The 27600-nt window shown below is 37.5% G+C and overlaps 1 protein-coding gene across 2 annotated transcripts in view; it reads right to left on the reverse strand.

Annotated features, from left to right (window-relative positions):
• Window positions 1-27244, reverse strand: part of BRCA2 (BRCA2 DNA repair associated) — a 37398-nt gene extending 10154 nt beyond the window's left edge. For both annotated transcript variants that reach the window (XR_014183415.1, XM_082046411.1), the window contains exons 1-19: window positions 27140-27244; window positions 26187-26293; window positions 25300-25551; window positions 23121-23226; window positions 22258-22310; window positions 22112-22152; window positions 21907-22018; window positions 20630-20685; window positions 19639-19753; window positions 17028-18215; window positions 11266-16044; window positions 10012-10104; window positions 8500-8569; window positions 7689-8110; window positions 6771-6961; window positions 5968-6155; window positions 3177-3347; window positions 2512-2863; window positions 1694-1849 (exon numbers count right to left, since the gene is read on the reverse strand). Coding sequence is in view for 1 of the 2 variants with exons in the window: in XM_082046411.1 (XP_081902537.1) it covers window positions 1694-1849; window positions 2512-2863; window positions 3177-3347; window positions 5968-6155; window positions 6771-6961; window positions 7689-8110; window positions 8500-8569; window positions 10012-10104; window positions 11266-16044; window positions 17028-18215; window positions 19639-19753; window positions 20630-20685; window positions 21907-22018; window positions 22112-22152; window positions 22258-22310; window positions 23121-23226; window positions 25300-25551; window positions 26187-26265 (8424 nt within the window). In the remaining variant the exon portion in view is untranslated. The remainder of the gene's footprint in view (window positions 1-1693; window positions 1850-2511; window positions 2864-3176; window positions 3348-5967; window positions 6156-6770; window positions 6962-7688; window positions 8111-8499; window positions 8570-10011; window positions 10105-11265; window positions 16045-17027; window positions 18216-19638; window positions 19754-20629; window positions 20686-21906; window positions 22019-22111; window positions 22153-22257; window positions 22311-23120; window positions 23227-25299; window positions 25552-26186; window positions 26294-27139) is intronic.
• Between the last annotated feature and the right edge of the window lie 356 nt (window positions 27245-27600).

Consider the following 27600-nt stretch of genomic DNA (forward strand, 5'->3'; position numbering starts at 1 on the left):
GTTATAGTAATAGGTATTGATGACGTAATTTAGAGCATAGCTGGAACCTACTGCTGGGTACATTACATTATAAACCAAACTCAGTGCTTGAAAATACACCAGAACTGCATTCTACCCAATCTGTCTTTCCACATCAACTGTACTGTCTGTTTTAACATGCTAGATTAGATGCTGTAGAAGAACTATGGTGGTGGTCTGCAGATGCTTTTACACTTTTTCTGCCCAAAATGGTTCCATAGGACTACAGCCTTGTCCACAAGCCTGCCAGAACTGCCTTGCCTGATGTGACGAGACAGGTGAGCCAAACAAAGAGGTCAGGCTGCTGAAAGCGGTCCCTTCCCTTCCCCTTTGCTGTGCCATCCCAGCCTCTCCCTCACACTGGCTCTAGCACACATCTGACCTCACTAGACCACATCAGTTTGTTAATTCAATAGACAGCAGTTTGTTGTGTGCTGTTAGTTGTTTATTATTTTAATTATGATTATTATGAGTTAGTTACTTACTCCTGGTTTAGTGAATTAAATCAGGTAAGCAACAGGATCAGGAGAGCTCTAGGTTTAGCAAAGAGAAGCAACAAGACAGTACAGTGAGAGCAGGCTGAGAAGGGTTGAAGGACTAATCCTTCCAAGGCAGTGAATTGCTGAAATACACTGACTATATGGCATGTATTTCCTGCAGTATTCACAGCTTGACACCTTTAATAAGGGTTACTGTGATTCCTACACTCCTTGACTCTTGAAGTGAAAGGAGACAGCCCAAGTCTTCCTATCATTTTGGAATGTTTGAGCAAGAGTCTCAGTGTTTTAAGAAAAACATATACATCAGCACATCAATCTCTTGATATAGTGAGGTACAAAGCACCAGTTTCCTCCCCAGCCTGCAAGCCATTTACTGTGATGTGGTTACAGATTACAATCCCCTTTCTGGGACCTAAAGAAATGTTAGTTCTAACAGTTGTACAACTCTTTAGAAAGCAAGCAATGAAAAAAAAAAAAAAAAAATCCCAAGATGTACATGCCAAGTAACTGAAAGTTGTGTCCTGGTTAAACTGTTAATATTAAGAGGATTGATTACTAACAAAAATATTGTTTCTTTTATACTGTTAAAAGAACTAGTAGTTCCAGTGAAGCCTAACTCTATTTAAAATGTCTGGATATCAAGTGGCATCTTCATTCTATTCTACACAATAATCACGTTGTATTTTCAGTAATATTTTAAAATAATAGATCTTACACAATAAAGCCAGCCACATGTAAGAAATAGTAATCTTACTAATGGTTATAAATATTTAACTTCTTTGCAGGGACATGCATGCTAACAACAGAAAAAAATGGGTTTCACTTCTACTTGGAGTAGAAACTGTCAACTTTTTTTCTCCTTTAAAAACAAGTGCTGTGCTTTTTACATCACAGAACTGAAATTCAATTATTTCTGGCTTTTTGAAGCTGCAAGCAAAGCCAACCAGTAGATACTGGGCATAAACTCATGTACTTCTTACAGCAGGATACTCTAGTCCTGAAATATCAAATATATTCACACTGCAAGAACTGTTCCTGTTCATTTTACACATAATGGTACCTTTTCTTAAATTTCGTAGCTCTATTATGTCTGATTTGAGGAATGATACAGCAATTAATTAATACAATTTAGATCTCATAGTACCTGTTAGATTAATAAAATATTTATACCATACCTGAAGAGGATAAGTTCTTTGAATAACCACATCAATACACCCCACTGCACCACCCTCGCTGTAAAGCGATGACAAAGGCAAAGGAAAAGGTCTGGGATCCCGATGAAATCCTAATTTTGTGTGCCACCGTGCACACCGGGTGCTGTTCGCTGAAATCTGTATAAGTTAAATGTTGAATGATAAACTGTCACAGGTAAGTCAAAAGAGATATCCAACTTCTTATATCTAGAGGAAAGACTATTTTCACACTGACCTCACTAAGAATGCCTCATTTCTGCACCTGAACATTTCAAGGTCTCTTTTCACATTGAAGAATGTATTTTAAACAGGAACTAAAAATCTGATCAGTTAAAATTCTCTAGGAAAGAGCATCTATGAGACAAACCATTGCTTTATACCAGAGGAGCAACATTTTTATGCTGAAACTCCACCCAGCACTTTAATCATCCGCAAACAAGTCAAGACCCTCCCAACCCAAGCCCACCCTCTCATGACCTGTTTTTTTCTTCCTTCAACTTCCATATTGTCTGCGATGGATAAATACTTCTTGTAACTTACTGCTTAACAAAATTAAGGATCTGCAACTGCCAAAACATGCAACAAAGCTTGGCAGAATTTTATATTATGAACTTCTCTGTCAACCCTATTGAACAGCGTCAGCTACCTTGCATCATGTCTTACAAATCTGGTTATTAAACTGCATCTGTTTATAGAGCCATGACAATTTTTTTTCTGTTTAGAAAACATGGCCTAACTAAATAGCATCTATCACATGTCTTGGTCACATCCAATCAAGCTGAACTGATATTTTGTTTTACCTTTAACATAAGGGAATCTGGGGCTTCCAGTGGCGTACATCCATTTTGAGAGCCAACAAGTTCTGCTCCGTGCACTATGATCTTCTGACCAACAGTCAGCCTTCTTCTATGTAAGAAAGCTTTGAGAGGTGGATCCAGAAGAGCTCTAATCCCATACCAGCCATCAGTAACTTCAATTATTGCTGCTGCTTTTTTACTTTCCAGGTTTTTATTGCTACTGCTAGGAGATACAACGGTGTTCAGCGATATGATTTTAGAAATACACAGTACAAGCGTTTTACCTGCCGCATCATCTCTTTCCGTTATTTTTTTGATTGCTGATCGCTTACTTTTATCAACTTCCAAATCATACCTACAAAAAAGAATGCATAAAGCTTTGTTAAATCAAACAAAATCCATCACATTGTTTTTCCTTAAAGTCGACTGTAGCAAATGATTGCCTAAACAATCTACATGATTAAGTACAACTGTAGCAAAGCAAATGTTATCTAAATTTGTGTAAATAACATGCACTACATCTTTAATACTGATATACATGAGTTTAACAATATAGGCATTCTGATAAACAGTAAATGAAAGGTAGAGGTGCTTATTTTGTAATATTAGGAACTAGAAGGCACACAACATCACAAATTATAACTCAAAATACCTTGCTATACACGTACCTATATTTCAACTGCAACAGCACAGTTTCTGGTGTCAAACATCTGTTAGCAAATTCATGTGGAAAAGACACTTCCATGGCTGCCAATTTCCATACAATCCACCTATAGTGATTGTAAACCCAGGTCTCTGTTATTAGCTTGGGATCCACACCAGGAGTGTCACAGAGGGCTCTGCAAATAGAGTGTTAATAAATTAATCTGAAAGCCACTGTAAGTTTTTACTTGCCTATTTTTCCCTAGCATTGTAATCAGCGTAGGTGCATAGGCAACATTAATAAAGGAACATTTATTATGGTGAAAACAGGAATGTTACATTCTATAACCTGATCTGGTTATTGTCTGAATACGGATACTTTGTGCTTACACACTTTGGCAACATGCATGTGCATATGCATACATACAGGTACATACATGTGTGTGCATATGCATGTATGCATGTGCATACATGTGTGCATTCTTGAAATGGAGACTTTTTGACCACAGCAGTAGTTCCTGGACCATGCTCTGCCAGCTTCACACAGTTATGCACACAGCATGGGGACAGACGTGTGCTCAGAGCCCTTTCAGCCCTGGAATTTCCCCTTCCTGCTTGATAAGTTCATTACAATACATTCCCTTCTACTTCACAGTTTCTAGAGGTGTGGTTCGGGTGTTTTGGTTTTGTTTTGGTTATTAAGCATGCATGTGGACAACATGTTTCAAAGAACTTTCAGTTGCTACTGAAGAACTTTCTTCTCTCCATGGAGTGACCAGTGAAGTGGACTTCCATTCTTTGTTGAGTCCAAGCTGTACAACCATGACCTGCATAAGCTGGGTTGGAAACATCTATTTTTCCAGCTCTCAGAGTCACTAGGAAGGCCTTTCATTAAAGGAGGAAGAGAAAGAATTAGACCAGAGATTCAAATTGCTAAGCCATTAGACTGACTAGAACACAAGTTAGGTGCTATCACAAAGTCAATTTCCATCTTGTCAGAAAGTCTCAAGAAGACTTTAAGGAACTGCACTGCAGTAGGGTGAGGAAAATAAACAGTTTAAAAGCCAAAAGGGCATATACAGGAAGATAAGGAGCAGGCATGACCATAAAATTGATTATTACTACATCAGAAGATAGCAGTCTCAAACTTTAGGAGATATTTACTAATCTTTTGTGAGGGACTATGCAGTTCAAGAGTTAAAGACAGAATTCAGTTCAAGATTAAGATCTTAAATACAGATGACTAAATGAAGGTATACATCTTTTAGCCAATGGAGACTCAGTTAATATACGTAAAGGGATAAAAAGACTGATTCATGTGACCAACCAGTAGGTATGTATTCTCAATCATATACTTTAATATATAACAAATCCAGAAAATATACAAGAACTGAAGGCAACCTCTTGGGGAACAAGCTCTACAAATTGCTGAGAGGCTATCTGGAATTTCAGGGTCAGATCAATGCTGCCACCCAGAGCAGGTTCTGACACCAAAACCACTGTGGCTATTCTGGGATATTCAGCAGTGTGTTGGTGGTTTCCCTTTTCTGTTTCTGAAAAACAAATGTGGGGAAAGCCATATATCTGATGGCATGAGCACAGAATCAGGAGCACCTCTGAAAACTATTAAGACAAGCTGCCACAGGAACAAGAAGCTGGACTGCCTAAAAAAGGCCAATATCTGGCACACCTAGGCATAAGATGTTTTGCGCAAATATTTTAATAACTTTTCTATTCACAGGAAAATCGTGTGAAATCAATCAAGATTACCTCCAACATTGCAAATACACTGATCCAGAGCTGGATGCATTCACAAAATCACAGAATGGCTGGGGTTGGAAGTGACCTCTGGAGAACATATAGTCCAACCCCTTGCTAAAGCAGGTTCACCAGAGCAGATCACACAGGAATGTGTCCAGGCGGGTTTTGAATGTCTCCAGAGAAGGAGACTCCACAACCTCGCTGAGCAGCAGTTCCAGTGCTCTGGCAGCCTCAAAGTAAAGAAGTTTTTCCTTATATTCAGACGGAACCTCCTGTGCTTCAGTCTGTGCCTGTTGCCCTCATCCTATCATTGGGCACCACTGAAAGGAGTTTGGTCCCATCTTCTTGACACCCACCCTTGAGATATTCATAAACATTGATGAGATCCCCTCTCAGCCTTCTCCAGGCAGAAGAGACCCAGCTCTCTCAGTCTCTCCTCATAAAAGACTAGGCCTCTAATCATCTTTGTAGCCTGCCGCTATGAATTCATTGTTGAACAGATTCATTATTAAATGAATCTGTGAGTTTTACTACTGAAGTCTTGGCTTCCTTCAAATCATACATCAGCTTCAAAAAAAATATACTAAAAAACTTATTTTCGATTCTGTCCTGCCGAAGAAGCCCTAGGCGCCTCCCCAATCAATGTTCTCTCCCATCAAACAGCTCTAGAGCCCAACAAAAATAAATCCTTTTATAACTGAAAAAGAACCCCAAAAAACTATTAATGCTAATTAAACAAAATTGTAAAGTGCTGAATTAACAGAAAACAGTAATAATTTTCTTGACTATTTACACTGTTGAAAAATCCCCAGAAACTTTCTAAATTGACGTTGTATGCTTTCCTTAGTGATCAGCGAAGATCACTAACATTAGTCTACATAGTAAGTTTACAATTCTACAGTATTTTTATTTACACTCATAGACGTATACTAAAAATGCACAGTAAAAAAGTACTCAGAGGCTTTAAAAGATCACTGTGTTGGATGTATTCTAGGGGATAAGAGAATCACTAAGTGCTAAATAGCATACTTGTCTCAAGTTCATAAGTAACAGTACCTGTAAAACTCCTTTTTTCCAGCTTTCCCCTCATCTGTAGGTATTAGCCATCCTCCATCAGCAAGTTGCATCCCATTTCCAGCTAATAAATACTCCTTGCCAAAAAAGTCTTCGATGAGAAACTGGAAAGATTCTGCATTTGTGCTGTTAATTTGTAGGCAATGTTTTGAAACACCGTATGTGTAAAGCTGCAAAAAATTAGATGGAAAAAGACAAGACAATGACAATATAGTAGGAATTCAGCTGAGAGTTTCTATATCTAATCTTATAAATTCAGATAGAATATTTCCTTGAGGTTGAGACAGCTTTTGTCTGACTTTGTCATTTCACATGTAATCCAAGGAGAATGGAGGAATTCTCAGCAGTTATTTTAGCAGCAGAACTGCATCATAACATGCTTTAAAATAGTTTTAAAAAATTCAATAAGCTTTGTACTCTTACTGTACCAAAAGCAAGATGCTTTTGATCTAGACTTAGCTTAAATTTTAACTGTCTTATCTTAAAACAGCTCTTCATAAGGGTTACAAGTCAATAGCAATTGTAATTGGTGGATTTTTTTCCTTGTTTGATGCTTCTCGTGTTTGATCATAACACTACAGAGACATTTATGACCATTATTATTTGGAATAATCTGAAGGACTGTGGATATGCAAAGCTGCTTAAAAACTGTAGCAACAGGTATAACAGCTACTGTAAATACTTATCTCAAAACGGAATTATGTATCAATTCAAAAGCTACTGAGTTTTTGTTTGCTTGTCTTAAGTAACAGATCCTGGGAAAGACGCACAGTAAAAAGATTTACCTCTTCTGTAGAATAAAAACCAGGAGATTTCTCTTCTACTGCAGTTTTCAGAGAGATTCTATTTCTTGCAGATGTTTTAATGACATAAAGACTGCCTGGCTGTGAGCTAATATTTTGCCTGTATTTCTTTTTAATTCTCATTTCCTGCAGATCTCTGGCACAGCGGAGATTTGTCAGCATCTGGACCATAGCTGCAAAGAAAAACGTCCCCAAAACATCAAAACCTTTTCATAGCATATATTGATTGAAGATACATTGTCACACTACAAAAGCAGATTCAGAGAAGCGTATTTTCTAAGTCACTCTGCAGATTTTCAGAAACTGCAACAATCTAAATATTCCCAGTTGAATGCATTTTAAAATGCAGTGTTTACTGAATGCATTTGAATATTTATATGAAATGAATGACATGAAATGAATAGGAATATGTAAGTCCCTGAACTAAAGTTAAATCCACATATTTTTCTCAGACTGAACTGTCTTCATAGAAAACGCAAAATGAACACAAATTAGTTGATGATGACTATAAAGTCTGTAATTCTGAGACTTTGATCTGTAAATATTCTGCAAATGCTCCTGCACCTGTTCAAATATACACAAGTGCTTCTGAAAAAGCCCAGATGATTTGACTGCAATAGTTACAGAAATCATACACACTGCAACATTTAAGAGAGCTTAGAAGGCATAAGCCCACATGCAAAATAAAGTCAAACAGCTCAGAATTTAAACTCAGCCTCTTTGCAAATGACACTATCACCCATTTATATGGTTCAGCCTACATTTTAATTGGGGGGAAAAAAAAGCGTAAAAAGAAGCCTCTTTTTATTTAAAGAAGAAGTCTGACAGAATATGCAATACCCTTAAAGGTTCAATTCTGACAGTACTCACAGTAGGTAAGTGATCAAAATCTGAATATACCTAAGTCACCATTTTCCAGGTCAGTGTCTCCTGCATGCTGGATGCAAGACTGGTGGTCCTGAGGTTCAGCAATACTTTCTTGAGTTGTGACCTGATTTAATTCCATCTCTTCAGTCACATTTTTTCTGATCAGTGAGTCACATACTCTGCTGCTGCTGTCTTGTTCACCGGCAGAAAATGTCAGCTTGGTTTTGAAGGGTGGAATAAAAGTTTTAACAGCTTTGCCAGATTTGTACAAACTTCTTGTTTCTTCACTCTCTTTTGCTGGGGCCTTACATGGAGTAGAAAACCCAGCAGTACCATCTGAAGACTGTCTCAGTGCACAGTGCTGAAAAATGGCAGGTTTAGATTTGAATCCTTTGAAGTCTTGATCTGGTACAGTAAGGGTAGGATTCTTGACTTCTTGTCGTTCTTTAGTAGCCCTACAGAGATGAAAACACTTAAACATACAGGTTTCAGCTTCCCGGCAAAAATATTTGCCAGGATTTTTGTATTCTTTGTTTAGTAATACAACTTTAAACACTACGTCAATAAAAAGACAAAATATCAGTCTTTGAAATTTTAAAAACTTATTTTCAATCTATTGAGAAAAAGAGAGATACAAGCATAAAATTAGTTTAGCATCTCACTGGTCTACTGCAGCAATGTGTGTTATATAGTAATTTAATATGTTTATTTTGCAGTAAAATTATTAGTCTTTTATAAAGTTGGGTAGCAAATTATTACCGTATGTTTTTTAAAAGTTACAAGAGCTTGTGAGGTTTTAAGAAACTGCATTAGAAGAATTCCAAATATATTATCAATTTCTCACCCAAAAGGTTGACAAGTTATGGGTTTTAAAGGAACATGGTACATAAATTTTCTTCTGTCTTTGAAAATGCCTGTAAGATAATTAGAAAAAAAGTTTGAAATGGTACATTACATGGATGGATAGTTACAGCACATGTTTCGCCTATATTATTGTAAATATATAAAACAGTTTCCAGAGTGGATTTAAACAGTTTTCCTCTTTTTCCCCTCCCCCACAATAAAATCTTTTTACACAAACATCTTCACACTAGTTGCAAATAGATCTAAAGGGTAAGGGACCACAATGCTGAACTCTCAAAAGTTCCTATTTGTGAGCCTGCAACATGTTTTTAGGCTCCTGAAAGGGAAATGTTTATCATATATTTAATTCTAGGTAGACTCACCATTCCACTTAGAACTCTCTTAGCTTTTTTTTTAATTATTTTTTAAAAGCTACAACATAAAAAGGCAAATTTGCACAAACTCCTCCTCCCTTCATTGAAGGACATACTCATCTTGAAATTATCAACGTAACTAAATCAGGTCTGCCTGGAATTTAACCTCATTTGTGCTATTGCCTTAGGCTGCAAAGAGGAAGTTTTATGTAAGTAGTCATATGTACAAGATGCCATGTTCTAGAAGTCAAAGGCAAGACTGTACTGGAGATTAGACCTGTTTTCAGTTGTTCCACCAAACAATAACACTGTTCAGATCCTGCTGCAGGGTCTATATATTTACATGTGAAGGGTATAAAATTATTCTCTGGCAGCAACTTACAAATTCCATTTAAAACTTTCTTTAAATCACAGGTTTTGTGCTTAGAACAGATTTAGGAACCAATTAAATGGTTAAACCAACATATTTGATGAATCCTGCTAATGAATTCTAGGTGAGAGCATGCAGTGATTAGAAGTTCCTTAAAGAACACAGCTTATCCTATAACCAAAAGCCATAGCCAAAAATCCCATTATCCTAATACCCTAATCACTAACTAGCTTCACATCAAGCATCAACTCCAACTTTAAAACTTTGATCTCACTTTCATAAGCCTCTGTATTACTGACTCAAAATATTAAAATCATCTGTAATGTAGACACCTATCAATAAGTATATTCTTCACAAATTATTACGTGATGAGATTACCAGTACCTTCTTATTTTCCTGTGGATACGGTTTTAAATTGAGAAATTACAGATCAATAAAATATATTCTTCCTGGTGAGACTAAAATTTGTGAGATTTAAGATTGTGAGAAACTGGATGAATTCCTACTGAGTTCAAAGTTAAACCAGAGTTCTTGCAGAGTAGTACACTGTCATATATTTGGATTCTAGACAATAACACATACCATTAATCATGTGATTTCAAGTCAGCAGAGATATTATCACAGCAGCTTCCCTGAATTTCCATGACTATATAGATAAAAGAAGCAATTAAGCAATCTTCTTATATGTTAGGTTATTTGAAAATGAAGAATTCTAAAGATAAGAACTGACATCAGGTTACTGCTTAGAGCATAAGAATACAAAAATTACCATCAGGGGTGCTTTTCGAAGCTTTCAAAGATCTGGAGAGATTCTTTGTTCTGTTAAATTCAAGCAGTAGCTGTCTTTTAACTGGAGGTTCTCCTGGGATAAAAACACAGACTTTTAAAAAACTGATCTTTTAAAGTTCAGTTTCTTACCAGTACTGTCTACCTTAACTATAATTTCCAAACAAAACATTCAAGAAGTCAGAGCAAGCAGGTTTTCAGATCACATCTGTATTAAATGGCCTTTTTGAACAGAGAGCAACATCACAATTTGCAAGTTTCCTCTGTACAGAACAACTGTATTTTGTGTTACCAAGAACGACTTTGAAACTCCATATAATGAGGCCTGTTGCAGAATCTTCTGTGGTCAGTAGTTCTGCTCTGTCCAAATCAGAATCTGTGACCCTTAAGTTAGCAAACATACAGACAGGCTGCCTTAGAAAGAGCACCAGTGGATTTCAGCTTTTTTTTTTTTGTACTTTTAGTCATCAGAATCCCTAAAGAATTCTAAAAATGCATGTAACACAACTTCTAGAGAAGCTGTAACAGAGGATATGGTTCAACTGTGACACAATTGTTTCAAGTTGGACTAACAGACTCCTATCTGCCTTTTCATGACTACCCAAACTTTCCTGCACCAACTGCCCGGCCTTTGTACCTGAACTTGTGCCGCCAGGCAGCGACTCTGTTGCAATCTACCTTTCCATAAATAGTTTTCAGGCAGCTCAGGTCTCTGAACAGCTCTGGGTGACTGTGCAAGCATTAAGTACCAACACTTCAGCCCTGTGACAGATCAGTTTTAGATTGTACTCAGCTGTGCTTTTAGACCAACAACTATTTTTCATATCAGATTAGCAATCTCAGCACAAACGAAACCATGTTCTCACCTACGAGGCACAAAAAGGTAAAAATGGAGATATTACTACTCATTTTTCAATGAAACATTAGATTTCTGCAAAGCAAAAAAAAGTCTGCTCCGGGAGAAAAGCAGCAGTAGCTTTCTTCCATAACTTCATGATAAATCAGCAAAACTTGCACACCTTCAGAATTACTAATCACAAGTTTAGCTCGTAATGTGCATTTAAGGCTGGAGAGAGTAGATGAACTATCATCTGCAGCAAGAATTTTTGTCATTAGCACTTAAGAGAAAGAACGTCAATTTTTATATGACCTAAATATCACTGTGATGTGCAAAAACCACCCAAAGAACTGACCGTACAGAAATATGGAATTGAACATACACAAGACAAAGACCTACCAAATGAGTTTTTGTCTTCAAAGTGCCTCTTCCCAAAGGTCTTACTTTGAAAGTTTTTATCCAGTCTGCCACTGAAGGACTGCGAAGCTTCAATTTGAACTCCAGAATCAGAAATATCATCTTCCATAAAAGCTCTTGCACTTTCTACAGCCTCCATTTCCAAGTAATTTCTTGGAGTTTGGAGAAGATTGGCATTTATTTCTGCTCTAGCAGTAGCATTGCATGAAATTGCTTCAGAATCTGTTTTCATTCCCAGATTCAGCTGTCCTTTTCCAGAAGACCTAGTCTCCTCTTGCTGAAAGCTGTTTTTAAATGATGTTAACTGCTCATTTTTCTTACTATGTGGTACGTACTCAGGTATTTTGACATGGTGGCTGCTTGGAAGAGACTTCATTTCCTCAGCATAAATGCTTTTTAAGTTAAAATCTTCATTGCAGCTTTTTTCAATTTTGGATTCTGAGATCACTTCATCAATTGAAGATTTCGCATGTTGACCACTTTCATTAATTGAACTAAGTTGATCTGTAATGCCAAGTTCACTTCTTAGAAAGTCAGATTCTTTTAAAATTGCCTTTGCTTTTTGATAGGCATTTTTAGAGACTGTTACCTGCTTTCCACTTGCAGTGCTGAACCCAAAAGCAGGATCTGAAATCAATTCAGTGCTGGCATTTTCTTCCTCTTTTGGTAACACTACCTGCATTTTCCTAGGAACTACGTCAGTGTGCATTTCAGACTCTTCAACAGCTTCCTCAACTAAAAATGGTTCTTGTAGATGTGATGAATGATTACTTTCCATTTCAGAAAAGAGCTGTCTAGCTTTCCTAAGTGACTCTTCAGATAGTTGTACAGGCTTACCACTTGCTGTACTAAAAAACCCAAGATTGCTTGTAGAAGAATTTGGCTGATCTATCTGCTTATCTGGAACAGGCAAGTGCCCTAAAAGCTTAACATTCTGTTCAAAGTGTCGCCTCTGAGAATTTGGAACAGACTTTGAGTCTACACATGTGTTGGTATCTTGGTGACCATTGTCACTAGCACTTGCATTTACTTTAATAACATGGGATGAAGCTGAATTAATCTCTTCACTTCTTGTAGCACTTAAAAAATTAACAGGACACTCGGCACGAATGACCCAAGATGAATTTCCAGCAATTTCTGCTTGATCAGTTCTTGATTTAGTCTCAATTTCATATTTTACTGATTCACTACAGTCTTCTTGAAACATCTGTCTGACTCTTGCTAATGCACTTTCCGAAACAGAAACCCTTTTACCTTTTGCTGTACTAAACACAATTTGTTTTGTATAATCCTTTTGATTTTCAACCTTAAGTGACGTTTCTTTTAAGCTGGTTAAATTAGTTTCATGTTCAGGAGGACTGACTAGTGCCTGGCTTTCGCAAGCATTAACGATGGTGTCTGTGAAGCAGTTTGTATCAGCACAAGGTTTATTTAAATGTTCTAACTCAAACTCACTGTCACAGTTCAAATGTGAAGAGCTACTTTCTGAAGTTAATAGGAGAGATTGATTCTTGTTACTATCCTCAACAAATGAAGTATTTTTTGTATCTCCTGGCACAGAATTATCTGCAAGGTCATTTGATACCTTCATTAAATGCAGAGATGCAGCAGAGTGCACAGGAAAATCATGCGTGATTTCTGAGTCATCCCTCTTTTTTGCTGAGTATTTCGTCTCTCTCTCAGCAAACAGTTTTCCACCTTCAGACAAATGAGTTCGAGTTAAAGCATCGCTCTCCTGTCTCAGAACAGATTCTAATTCTGGCTTTCCAGGTCTGACTTCAGCTGTTTTGTGCGCATATGAAGTTACTGAACTTCTTTTACAATCTTTACCTAGATTAACAAATGTATCAACTTTAACAGTATCAAGAATCACAGCATGTTTAACGGGACTGCTCTCCACTGTCTGCTTAAATTGATCTCCTGGTTCTTTGGGAACAAGTTTTTTATCAAAATCAAGTTTTTCTGGATTACACTGAGCAATGCTTTCAACACACAAGTCTTTGACACAGTTTTTATCACACTTCCTTTTCTTTAAGGGCTTCTCAAAACTGTCACAATATTCCTTTCCTAAATCATCGTTTTCTGCAAAAAACTGTTCAGCTTTAGCCAAAAATCCATCAGCAATTGTTATTTTCTTGCCACTAGCAGTATGAAAATCAGTCAGATAACTCTCCTTCACTTCATTTTTTTCAACATTCACCTCTTGCTCAAAAGGTATTTGATTATGATCATAAGAACCCAATTTTATTCCACTTTCATTCACTAACAGGATCTTTTCATGGGTGGTGTCTTCTGCTTCCATATTTGTACTATTTGTCTTTTGTTTGTCACAGTTCTCCAAAACATTTACATCTCTTTCTCCACATTGTACATTGAGCAAGTGTAGCGAATTATCCAAAGCTACATGAGAAATGGAGACATAGCCACCAGCTGGAGTTTGACATTTTTGTGACAAGGGTTCATTTTCCTGCTTTACGTCTTCTTTCCAATTAGGAGAGAGGTTTTCCATTTCACCTGATAAACTATGTTCTTCTGCAGTTGTAATAGCATTTCCTGGACATGTTACATCTAATGAGTCTTCTTGCAAACTACCTTCAACTTGGCAATCTCCTTCACTGAAAAACTGTTTGGAAGTTCTAAGATTCTGGTCATGCTTTTTAATAGATGATAAACCGTTGACAATAGTGCTAGTACTATCATAATTTTCAGTATTATTTTTTGATATTGTTCTCTCATTTTCTGTATTTTCTTTAAATGGTGTACTAGTATTTTCCTCATTTTTTTCCTGGGCATGGTGGGCAATGGAATCCGTGTGGGAAACAGCATCCATGCTTTTGAAACCTGAATCACAAACTATTTTTTTGTTTTCTTTTGTCATACATCTGACAAAATTGCAGTTAGAAGACATATGCCCATTTGAACTGTGACATGTAGTACTAGTTTCAGAAGATTGAAGCAAATAGTTATCATCATCCAAGTCCCTGAAGAGCTCTGCAGACCTCTTCAAAGCTGCCTTAGAAACACTTATTTTTTTACCTCCAGCTGAAGTAAAGCTTACGAAACTAGAAAAGCCATCCTGTTTAGCTACTGGAAAGCTCTCATCAGACATTCTACTTCCATTTCTGTCTGAGTTAGTAAAAGTAACCTTTTTGTCATTTTTATGGAAAACCACTCCACTGTCTCCTTTGTATTCCACCACATGAGTGTCTTCATTTGTGTCTTCCTGCTTAGTACAATACTTGTCATTTTTTACTTGATTTTCAGATATAAAAGTGCTACAAAAATCAGTATCTTCCCTTGTTTCAGAAATATTTTCCACATTCTTTGCTCCATGTGTTCCTACACTTCTAAACTGTTGAAAGGCCTGACTTTGTATGATGTTACTTTGCTTTCTAAACTGTGTAAATTCAAACTGACTACCTGTTTCTTCCAGGATACTAGAAAGTTCAGCAATTTCAGCTTCTTGGCTTGCTGTCAAGGTTTGATTTTTTTGTTGCAAGGATTGTTGACTTCTAGGAAAGCTTTTACACAAGCCAGCTTTATGTGGAATTAACTGTGTATGCCTGGGCTCAAGAGAACTTGTCTGTGAATCTAAAGAATCAGATAAATTACTGCTCGACTTGCTTTCTGAATCTGCGATAAACAGATTATCCTTTTTAACTTGATTTGAAAAGTTTCTGACTCTTTCCATGGAATAGGCTTCAAAACATTCATTTTCAATATCTCTGAACAGCATTTTGCCTTTTGCTAAACTGACTTCAGAGAATTTAATCTGTTTATTCGAAGCAGTCTGAAAACCACCAAAGCCCACATTGAAACTACATGCATTAAGATTTCCCGATGGTTTCCCTTTATACTTCATGTTCTCATTTGGCTTTTTGCTGGAATACATAGGTGCTACTTGCTTATTGTCTTCAGAAATTACTTCATTTAAAGAACTATCACCTATACAATCTAACAATTCTTTAGCAGTCTCTACAGGTACATTATTGACAGCAGCTGCTTGAGCACTTCCATTGTTTTCAGCTGACTTTGGCTCTTTGTTGTTGGCTACAACTTCTGAAAAGGCAGCTGCATCTGTTTTCTCCCCTTGTTTCAATCCAGTATTATCATTTTCTGAGGAGTTTATTCCCAAAGGTCCAAGTACTTCTCTACAGTCAACTACAGACCGCTGGTCTGTAGCACACCTTTTATCAGTTGATATTTTATTGTGGCAATCACTGCTGACTCCATTTATGCCAAAGCTGATCTGACTCAAAGTGTTATTGAAACCATCATTTGTCCCAGACATAGTGTCATGGTGCGTATCACTCAAACATTCGTTATTCCTTGAAGACCACGCAAGTTGTTCTTTCAGGCTCTGAGGTACAGTAGCTCCAACATTCACATAAGCACTCATGTACTTATCTTCCTTGCCTTTCTCTAAGCAACAGCCTTTAAGGAGCAATCTGGAATGCTTTCTTGCCGTTAGTCGTGCTGAAGTTAGAACTTTACGTTTAATATTTGAAATTAGTTCACTATTTAAAGAATTTGTTGTGTCTTCTTTCTGAGTATTAGATAATTCTAAGCATTTTAATAATGTAGCAGGTTGGTCTTCTCTGGCATTTTCCCCCAAATCTCTCAGGTCTTGTTGCTTCAGCCTATTGTTGAACAAATTGTCAGAGGAGTTATCCATTGTATCCATTTCTAAAGTACAAGTGCTGAAATTCTCTTCCCTGACATTCGATTGCAAACACTTTCTCTCTGAAAGAGGCAAGCAGTCTACAAGACAAGACATTACAGAAAAAAACAATGTTAATAAAGTAGTTCTTAGTTATTCAAACAAATATAAATTCAGATTTTAATAAATTTTTGGCCCATAAGATGATTTCTACACATGCTTAACACTGGTACCATAAATATCGCTTTTGTTTTCATGAGAACACCTTGACAAGATTACAGATCCATTTAATCTAATCACGTTCTAGTAGCCAGAAACAAGTGAGTAGCCTGCAGTTAATGCTATCAGTTAAAAAAAAAAATTTTAGTCATCATGAAATTTGAAGAGATGGGCTTCCATTCCTTGTGTCTCAACATAAGGACTTGTTTCAAACTTTAAAGAGAAGTACTTTGACTCCTAATATTAATCACAGAATCATTTCGGTTGGAAGAGACCCTCAGGATCATCGAGTCCAACCATGATCTAACTCTAGCACTAAACCATGTCCCTAAGAACCTCGTCTAAAAACTTTTTAAACACCTCCAGGGACTAGTTCTTCTAGCAAGAACAACAGGTTTTAAAAACAGGAGTATGTGGTTGTTTTCATTATGTATTTTTTTTTTTGTGCTTCTGGAAGAAACAGATGTACAATCTTAAAACTAATTTTAGAAGAATAACAGTACAACTTTCCCATTCTTTATGACCTTTTATAAGTTCTCAACTCACACAAGATGGCCCTTGACACTATGGATGCCTAAATGGCATTGACATATTATGCTTGTCAATTAGAATAGTGGTTCAAGGTGGAAGTTTCTATTCCAGAAACTAATCTGAGACTAAACCAGTAAGGTAGCACCAGACCACTTGAAAACAATGCTATTCTGTCAATATTATTATAACAGCCCAATTCCATATCTTGATTCCCATTTGCAGAGCTACTTTATCACAAACACAAGATTTTGCATTTTTTATCGGAAACATTTACATAAAAGGCTCTTAATAAATAAAGAATCCTCCACAAATGAAGAAAAGCTTAATAATATACCTTGATCATCAACACTGGCCACACGACAGCCTTTAAATTCACATGAATCAGATTCCGAATGTGGCAATATAGGATGAGCAGGTGATTCAGAGGTTACTTCTTTCTGTATTTTTTCTTCCTGATACAGTAAAGTATTATTTATTGCATAAATAAATCTCTTGGATCTCTTTCTCAAGCTGGATAACACATTCAGGCTTTTAAAACTAGACTTCGTAGGAGTATTTTCACTATTTAACAAATGTAGGTCATTGCAATTATCAGGAGATGTAGCACTACATACAAGTGGGTGAGAGAGAACATCAGCTACCACAGATTTAGAAGTTGCTTTTAAACATTTGGAAAAGCTGCCATTGTAGACTACAGAATACTCCGTGACATTTGTACTTTCAATTAAAAAGGAATTACAGTTTAAGAAGCTCATTTTGGAAACCTTCTCATCCGCACATCCTTTTACTAACTTTGGATCTTGAACGCTCACAGACACAGATTTTACTGGAGTTATTTCCCATGTCTGGTTGTTATCAGATTTTTGCACATCATAGCACTTTTCTGACAAACTGGCACTCAACAGCTTTTGTGCTTTTATGAAGCCTGAAGTATTCAGTAAAGATGTTTCAACAGCATCATCCTTGGTCACCACCACTGACTTATCTCCTAAATTTTTCTCTCTACAGAAGTCAGACAATGGAGAACTACATAGAGATGTTTCCAAGTGAGTTACATCAAGATCAGATAAGCTCAGTTGAGACCACTGGCTTGATGAAGATGGCACGGCTTCTTTCACAGGCTTCTCATTCTCAGCTGACACATATGTTCTATAATCTTGCACATCTCCTGTGACGGTAAGTGACTCCAGTTCCTTTTCATGTCCTACTAAACAGCTATCTTTAACAGCCCCCATATCTTCATCAATGTTTTGGAGTAAAGAATCATTCATTTCAATAGAGAGGCTATTTTCAGTCTGGCTTGTTGTTTTCAAGTCATGTGAAATGCCAGCCTTTCTTCTAACAGACTGCTCAGAAGGAACATCCCCCTTTCCTTGTGCTTTATCTGTGTTTATTTCACATTTCTCTACTACATCCAGAGCACGTGGCATCAGCAGAAGGGTTCCACTGGAATTAGCAGGCATGTTGAATGTGTCCTCAAAGCTATTCATCTCACCAAATAAGGCATCTAACATCTCCGACTCTGTACAGTTTAGAGAAGATGGGGAGAGGAAAAGAAGTAAAAAATTAAGTTTTAGGAAATAACTAAGTAACAGCATTGTGTTTTTATAGGTAAATACAGCTTTCAATTTTACGGTAATTAGCTTTACCCAACAGTGAGTTTGGAAAGATAAATCCGCATGTCTTTAAAGAAGTTTGTTCTTTCTCCAACAGCAGCTGTTAGACAAGATAGGAGGCAAAGGACGTCCATGCAGATGTCCTGCCCTCCTGAGGACTGTGGTGATCAAGCAGGTTTCCAAGATGAAACCTATTTGTCTCAGAATATATTTTTTTTTTAATCTATAGACAGGACAATGAGTAGAAAATGTTACAAGATTAAAAAAAAAATTATACCAGATGGTAGGAACCAGACCCCTTAAGAAGCTGCCTATTTTTGTCTGTAACTGGCAGCTAAGGAAACTGTTAGTTTGATATAAAATATTATAGTGTCTGGAAGGTTTTAGAAAATATTCTCATTTTCTTAAATTATTAGGAAGCTTTTAACAAGTTTCAAGTGATTGGCACAAACATTAGAAAAATAATGAGAATATTTTGTTTGTGTAGAGAAAAAATATGCAGTGGGGAAAAAATAATCTAAACTCGACTTTGTAGACAGCCTTAATATCTTATACATACCAAATCAAAATATTACCTTCTCAAATGTGTGAAACTAGGTCTACTTCTCAAAATATTTCGCATTTAAAGGATAGCTACATTTTATTTTGAGAGTGCTTTTTAAGGCTTTTTCATATCAAAGAAATTGTAACCAAGTACTTAGAAAACATCCATGTCCTTGGGCACACAACCAATAATTAAACATTTTTCCTAAACCTTGTTTAGGTACAATTTCTATAATTTAGACCTAGTTTCCCTGTTAGAACTTTCAAATGCCTAGTGAATGAGTTTGTTTGCATTTGAAAAAAACAACCAACCAACCAACCATTTAATTTTCCTAAAGGATTTGTCATGTTTTGAGCTATTAATAGCTGAAGTAAACAAAGAAAGGATATAGCAAGACTGAAAAACAAGCTCAACACAGAATAATAAATATTGGGGTGAAATTTCGTGATAAAGCTAAACCTGTTCAATTGCTAGATGTAGAAGTCTTGCTTCCCCTTGAGCCTTGCACCACTTTTCTTCCTCAGCTCTCCCATACAGTCTCACACCTTCACTTACACCAGTACTAATCTGGTTGTCATCCAGTGGCATGGTAACCTGATTTAATTCACTGACTCAACAAAAACTTATTCTCTTTTTTAAGGCCAAATTAGTCTTACAAAACTGAATCAATTGAGGAAGTGGAAGTACACAGCTGGCAGAGGAAATAATTCATAAGGTCAGCTCAGGGTAACTTTACCCTCAGTCTTGTTTCACAGTATAGTCAGTAGTAAAACATCAAGGCATACCAAAATCTTTGATGTCATCTTCAGCATTTGGCTTCACAGTCTCTGGTACAGACAGCAAACCTGTATCACTTGTCCCAGGACATTTATCATGGTTGGAAACAAAGCTTTGCAAAGCCTGTAAGCCAAAGACATAAGCTATTATATACATTACATATCAGTGTCACTTCAACAGTAAAGCAAGCAACTCAACCATGTACTGCAATATCTGAGTAATTCTTAATCTCTTGAAAAGTAACATTTTCATGGGTACATTTGAAAATAAATATGCAGATAATACCCACTTTCAATGCAAACCAGGTTCCATTCTATAACTAATTTAAGTGCAGTGACTGGTTCCAGTGGTTTACTCTAAGCAAGCCTCTCAAAAAGGAACAAAGGAGACAACAGGAAGGAGAAACGGTTTGCTTATTTTAACTTGTAACGGTTTGTTAACTGTGAAGTTTCAGGTAGTTAAGAATCAAACGTATCTTTGTAACTGAATCCTATTAGCACCATAGTTGGTTTTCAGTCTGAATAATCATTCAGCTTTTATACACACAGAGTAAAATCACAATTTTGCAGGAACTCTCCCTGTCCTAACAATTTCAAAGGTCTGAAATGAATACTCAATTTCAACTCTTGGTATAGTGGATGAGCACAGTAAGTTATTGGACAATATAAGCCAAAGAATAACTCCCAAAACTCTGACAGAAGAAAAACAAAGAAACCCTCTGATAAGTAGCATATTGCAATTCTTAGGTTTGATTTCTCTTTGAATGAATACCACTGCTTCTGAATCCAAGTGATTTTTTTTTTTAAAGACAGCAAAAACATTCCTCAAAGGTGGTTATTTCTTTGCAAGTTTAGTTTTGTGGGCTGTAACTTTTAGAAACAGACAGACAGAAGGGTGTAGGACCAAAATGAGAGAATTTTTTATTTGTGGTTCAAGGAATGTACATGTAACTAAATAGCTTAACTGAAATTAAAAAACAGCATAGCTCTTAAAACTTACTATGTCAGCTCTTTCACCTTGTTGCTTTGCTCCAGAAATAGAATCATTCTCTCTGGCTTTAGAAGAAAGACAGATAAGTCAATTCATTTGCTCCTAAGCAATTTGCTGAGTGTGTTCAAATATGGTGCTGTTTTGGGAGGGTTGGTTTTTTTTTTAATTATTTCAAATGCAACTGAAATCTGTAAACAAAACTACTAAAAACTAACTAAAAGTTCTAAATAAGAAGTCCTACAGGTGAGGCTGAGGGAGTGTACAAAAGCAGTCTTAGAACAGTACAAAACACCCTAAATCACAGGTTGTGCTTTCTGCTAAGCAGGTAGACCAGTTACCACCCTGAGACCAGCATCACTGCCAATCCCCTTTCCAGCAGTTATTTATGGAACTACAGTTTTGTCTTGTTTTTCTGTCAAAGGACCTCAATGATATTCAAACCTCTGTAAGGAATTTTTTTCCCATTTTCTCCCACAAGAGCAGTAATATCTTTTCACCTACGTTACAAAAGGAGAAAGTGAACCCTATTTTTAAGATGCCTAACAAGCAGTATATTCAAATAAGATGTTTCATAGATATGGCATCTAGGTTCCATGTAGCAGCCAAATGAGTCACTCTTTCCTTTGACAGGTGCCAGATGGCAGAGAGTGGGCATCACTGGTCTAAAATCTTAGGGCTCATCTAGGAAGTGGGAGAATGGGGAGAGCTCAACCACAGCTCATCTCCCAGAAGAATATCATTAAGCTATGGGTAAGTTCCCCAGCCCCCCTTTTCATGTCACATCATTCTGAGCCAATGAACACCCAAACTGGCACAACTCAGTAGCCCTGTGAATAGCACCACCCCCTCCCTGCCAACAGAGCAACCACAGAATCTCTCCAGTTGGAAAGGACCCATAAGGACCATCAAGTCCAACTCCCCGCTCCCCACAGGATGACCTAAAACCAAACCAGTTGACTAAGAGTGTCATGCAGATGCCCTTTGAACTCTGACAGGCTTAGTGCCATGACCAGTTCTTGCACTTCCTACTCCTTCTATGCTTTTCTATGTTATTTCTAAATTTATATTCCCTAATCCCTTACACAAAGGCAGAAAACTTTAGAAAACCAATGACACATTCAATTTCATTTCTTCCTTTTAAGAATACATTATTTAAAATGACCCACTAAGCATCACTGTAAGATTTTTGTCCGTTTGAATAAAAATAATCAGTTCACGCTAAATGAACTTCCAGTCTCAAAACCAGAAGCTTTTAACCCTTAGCAAAGATTCATTTTTAGAAATACCTATTATCACTGTTGCACCAAGTGTAGGAGGTGTGGCCAAAGAACTTGACCAGGACATATCTGGATCCACTTCTGCTCCCAAACTTTCAGAAATACGTTTTGGAGTTCTGACCTAGAAATATATTTAACAATTAATTAATATTTCTATGCAGAATTTTAAATGTATTACTCAGGAAAAATAAAACAAAATGCAGGAATAACATACCTCCAGAAGTTTTGGTGTGCAAAACAAGCTTCCATATGGTCCTACAAAACATCATGCAATAAGGACATTAAGTAATACCTACGACATAAGGATTTATACCCACAGATATCAGATATTTTGTAAAACTAAAAAAGGGAAATACAAACCAGGAATAGTACTTCTCTGAGGTGTTCTGTAAGTATTCCTTAAAATAGTTGGACTGCAAAACAAAACCAAATTAAAAAAATATTAAATTCACTTCTCAATTTCTGAAAATAAGTATTTCAGACATTACACATATTACTGCCTCCATTATCTTCTCTCTTTGCAATCATCACTATTTCCCTGACTACATAAAACATAGACTTCTCCTAACCATCAGTCAGTATTTTAAACTTTATCATAAGTTTATTTCAAACTGTAAAATGCTTATTTTGTGAAATGTTAATTTTCAATGATGATTTCTCTAACAAACAGCACACTAGACTTCAATATAACTATGCATTTCTTAATATGCTGCTTGAAACTATGGAAGTGGGCTTAATTTAACTAAATAATGACTTTAACTGTTCTTAAAATCAACATGAGTACTTTGAGCAGATATATCTGAAAAAATATACATTTAAATGTAGAAATCAAGGCTATTACTAAAAAGAAAAATCTCAGTAAGTATTTTAAATAGCTTTACAGATTACTACTTGAGAAGCACATAATACATCAGTACTACTCTTTCTTGTGCTGGATGTTGAGGATTTGGGAAGCTGAAATAATGTCAAGAAATGCCATATGTCAGCTGTGAAGGAGTAGAAAAATAGGAAGGAAGAACACCTAAAAGCAAGGAGGTTCTCAAAATCAGCTTGCGTTTTATTTGCAATTCACTTAGCAACTTACAAGTATCATAAACATACAAGACGTACCAGATTATTGATTGCTCCAAAGAAGTCTAACAGTCAAATACAGAGGTTTTAACATTTCTTTTTGCTTAAAATCCAGTTTGTTATACTTTTTTGTGTTGACGTACTTAGCATACCTAGCAGCAAGGCAGTTGTGGCAGGTACCATGAGGAGAAGCAAATATTTCATTTTCTTGATCTACTTTTCTTCTTGTGATACTTGGGCTTATCAAATTATCTCTGCCTATAACACAGAGGATAATAATCAACACAACCTTGCAGAACTACGTGTAACAGCTTCGATTTTTAAAGTGTAAAGATAAGCTTTAAAAAATAATTGCGCAACGTCTGATTTTTAGTTTAAAAAGAACAAACAAAACCCGACCTTCTCCCCCAGTGTTTTGAACATTTTCTAATTCTATATCCAAACAACGCTAAACACATTCCAAATGTGCAGACAAAAGTGCTCATTATGACAATTTGATATATATATATATATATGTTTCAGTACATTTCCGTGATATTCCATTTCAGTTTTAGTATATTGTATTGTGTCTTTCTTGTCATTGGCAGAAGTCATTCTTCAGAGAAATTCGATACATGCAAATGTGCATTTGTACCAGCTTCCCCTCAAATTTACTTAAGACATACACTTCTCGATTAGAATAAGCAGCATAAAGAAAAAATTATTTCTGGAACTGTTAGTGGAGGCCCTGTCACTGGTAGCAGTAGTTATTTATATGCTATGCATCTCCAGCCAAAAGAGAAAGAGTGACCCCACCAAAGCAGCAGAATCCTGTTAACAGTGACCCCCTCACATGCACAAGCAACTACTGACAGGAATTCCTACTCAGAAATTTCCAGACAACATCCAGATCAGACATGACACCTAGTTTTCTGCATTTCTCTGCTTCTGAGTTCCTGAGTCCACATGCTGAGCACAGCTGCAACCCAGTATCATACCAAGGTGAAATCCAACAGCTTCATCCATGCTTTCGTTTTCACAAGAAGGAAAACTCAAGTTAGCTGGCTCTAACCAAGAAAACCAGAAGAAAAAGATCTTGGGCCAGCCACAGGGAACTACATAGAAACTCTAGTAATAGTTGTCTTCCCTTCCACAGGGAGTGTGTACAAACATCTGCATGCACTAACACAGAACAAAAGTAACTATTTTGAAACAGAAGAATCATAAGGTTCCTTTGTTTGCAACTTATGAACTGCTACCAAGAATTCAGTAGGGACTTAACACTGTAAAAATACAAATAGCTAAATTTAGAAGAAACATGTTCTCAGCTAAGTTGAGTGGAAGTTCAGCAGTAAACTTAAGAAAAAGCAAAGTAGCAATATTGTATGGAAGTGAAGTTATAAAATGTATTTGAACAGTAGCACAGTCCTACACCTTTAAAGTCTTTGCTTTAGGATCTAAAAATGATTCTGGTGATAAAGGGAGTCTTGTGTTTGTCTGTAATCTGTTTAGAAAAGCTTATCTTATTGTTAGGACGGCATGCACAGAGTAGATGCTCAAATATTGCAGGAATGGGGTTAGATATTCTTCCATAGAAAAGATTCTTACACACAGTCTTGCATACATTCTCCGTAGAAAACATTCTTGTCTCTTTCCAAGGAGAACTGGTACTATGCCTTACAGGTACATCAAAACCAAGCAGAGTGACATGTACTTTCATGACGTACTTGGGATTTGGAAATAATGCAATGAGAAGTACCTCATAAGTGGTAGAATTCCTTGTTCCCAAATGGAAAAGTGTAACTGACTCACAGTTTTATTAATTCAAAGAGCTTAGCTCTTCTAAATCTTTCTAAGAAAGGTTAAGGAATGCCCTACAGATCACCTCGTAATGCAGCATGATAAGTGTCGTTCTCTCTGTTTAAAATATTTTCAGAGATTTTGCATAAAACAAAAATCAGACTGCCAAAAAAATTCACTGATTCTTACTTGACAGGTTATACTAATAAGCTCATTATCTCCTTATATTAACAATATTTAGTGTATTAGGACCATGACATTATCCTACCACAGGGAACTTTGCATATGCATTACCAGTTTATTGCAAAGCTGAATTCATTATTAAGATTAATTCTGCATTTTTGTAGGCAGTCTTCAGAAGCCTACCAAGATAAGCTTTTTAGGCACAGAATTTCTGCAGTAGTATTATCTATTACATAAATAATCGTCAGCTACAACAACAAAAGGTTTTTAAAAAGCCTCCTGCTTCTGGAGGGCACAAGCAGCCTTTAACTACCACTAAAAAGAAAAAAAGACGACAAAAAAAAAAGAAAAAAAAAGAAAATTACTCACTTGCTTCTGTTTTTTTCTGATCCAGTTCTTTTCCAGGAGAAGAATATGGTGGCAATATCGTATTTTGTTCTTTAAAAATAAGTGGAGTTGATGCTAGCTGACTGTATGTGGAAAGTTTGGCCCTTGGAGTTTTAAAAGAAGTTTGATCAAGCCAGCCAGGGGGACCATCAAGTTCTCCTAACAATTTAGACTCATATGGTGGTGCTTCTGCACTGAGTTCTTCAAACCAGTTGAGGCTGATAGGCCCTAAGTCTATAAAGAAAAACATACAGAAAACCACATGAAAAGTAAGAAACAATCCTCCATGCAGGATGTGAAAATACATCAGACATTTAAATGCTGGCAACAAATCACATTGCTCCTTCCATTGTCATAGTTCTGTTTACTTGGTTTGTAGATAGCTTTGAACTCAGATACCCACAGAGTATAAAGAATGCCTGCCCAAATTCTCAGACCGTTAGCAAAATTAACCAAAAAGCAGATAAATATCCAGTTTATTTGAAACTGAAATGATACTTCAGGCTTTTAGTTTATACCTTATTTTACTCAGTTTGGTAAATCAAACAGGTTCCTTTAACATTAATAAATAATACTGCTATAGGTACATTTGGCAAAAGACTACACCTGGTCTGCATGTGGTTACATAAGGAGACCAAAGCTAGAACACAAGTACCAAAAAGTAACTGAGCACACATTATGAAAAAAGATACAAAAAAAAAATAGAAACACATTAAAAAGTAGATATTAGCAAGTACAGATTTGGGGCAAAAATAGCATCTAAGGAGTTGCAGAATGCTTTTCTATGGAACACACAGCAGATGTGCATAAAATACCCACGTCTAGGGGAGCAACCCTAACAAAAATTATTTACTGCAAAGAAGCTGTACCTGATTCACTGCAATGTGCCTTAAACATTTCAAAGAAGGTCGGTCTTTCCACAGGGCTGTAAGCCATTTTCTTATCCATAACACTACCGGAACAGTTGTTGAAAAACCTGAGAAATAAGAAAATACTTTCACATGGTGTCACTCTAATGTTCTGGGGCTGCAAGCCTTAACCCTGCTTTCCAGCATTTCTTAGTAGGTGTGTCTTAACCAAAACTCTTTAGCTTTAGGACTGTGATGTGTGTGTTCAAACACTGCAATGATGAACATGGTATGAAAATGACAAGAAGAGCACACAAATACTAAGGAAATATGGAAGAAAAATAAAGGTGTAACAGGCAGAGCACTTCTGAGGTATTTTAAATGTAAGTAAAAAATCCACACTCATTGCTTTATATTCGAATAGAATATATAGTATTATATACAAAATCTTACAACCACTACAACTTATGTGCCAAGAATTTGATTTAAAGTTGCTTTAAAGTGGAGGAGGCACTGCCAGTTCCACTATGGTATTAAAAACAGGTATAAGGAAGGCTGCCACAGAAACTTTTCGATTTATTTTAACACATTTTTTGCTTCCACTATAGTTTCCCACATGACGGCCGCTTTACACACTCTGCCTTACCAGACGGATGGGAAAGACAGGCCAAGACAGAAAATCACGAAATTAAGAACTACCTCAGAAGCACGTTTTAAAGGACCAAGCGGCCTGTCCGCGCCGCCTCCCGTGAGGGGAAGCTCCCGCCGGGCAAACCCCCGCGCACGGGGCGCTGCCCGCAGAGCCGGCCCCGGGGCGCCCCGCGGGGCCTCAGCAGACGCGCCGCCCCCCGCCCAGTAACCGCAGGCCCCGCGCTGGCTATGAGGAGCGGGGCGGCAGCGGGAGGGCCCCCCCGGCGGAGTTACCCCCCAGAGCCGACCCACGCGAGGGGCAACTCCTCGGGCCGGGCCTTTACCTCCCGCGGCATCGCGGCCTCCCCCGCAGAGCCGGCGGAGCAGGCGGGGGAGCGAGGGGGCAGCGCCGCTGCCGCCGCGTTCGAAGGTTGGCGCCAACACGCCCCCCGGCGTCTGCGCACTGGGAGCAGCCGCCGCTCCCGCCTTGCGCGGCCGCACGTCACGGCAAGGAGGCGGTGTAACGGGCACCGCCGCCTCCCGCAGCGCGCCGGGGCGGCCCCTCGCTCCCTCAGCCCCGCCCTGCGCGCGCCGGAGGGACAGGAAGCAGAGCGAGGGGCGGAGAGATGTGGGGCGAAGAGATTTGGGGCGAAGAGATTTGGGGCGAAGTAGCCGGAGGCGGTGGAAGGGCTCGTGTAAGTGCTTCTCCTCCATGGCGGATTTCTCGCACTACAAAATGGGAGTGTCCCGGGCCAGATGTCAGCCAGCTTCTTTCAGTCATACAACCCTACACACGCGAGAAATG

This window comes from Streptopelia decaocto (assembly GCF_964273445.1).
Source record: "Streptopelia decaocto genome assembly, chromosome: 1".
Lineage (NCBI taxonomy): Eukaryota > Metazoa > Chordata > Aves > Columbiformes > Columbidae > Streptopelia > Streptopelia decaocto.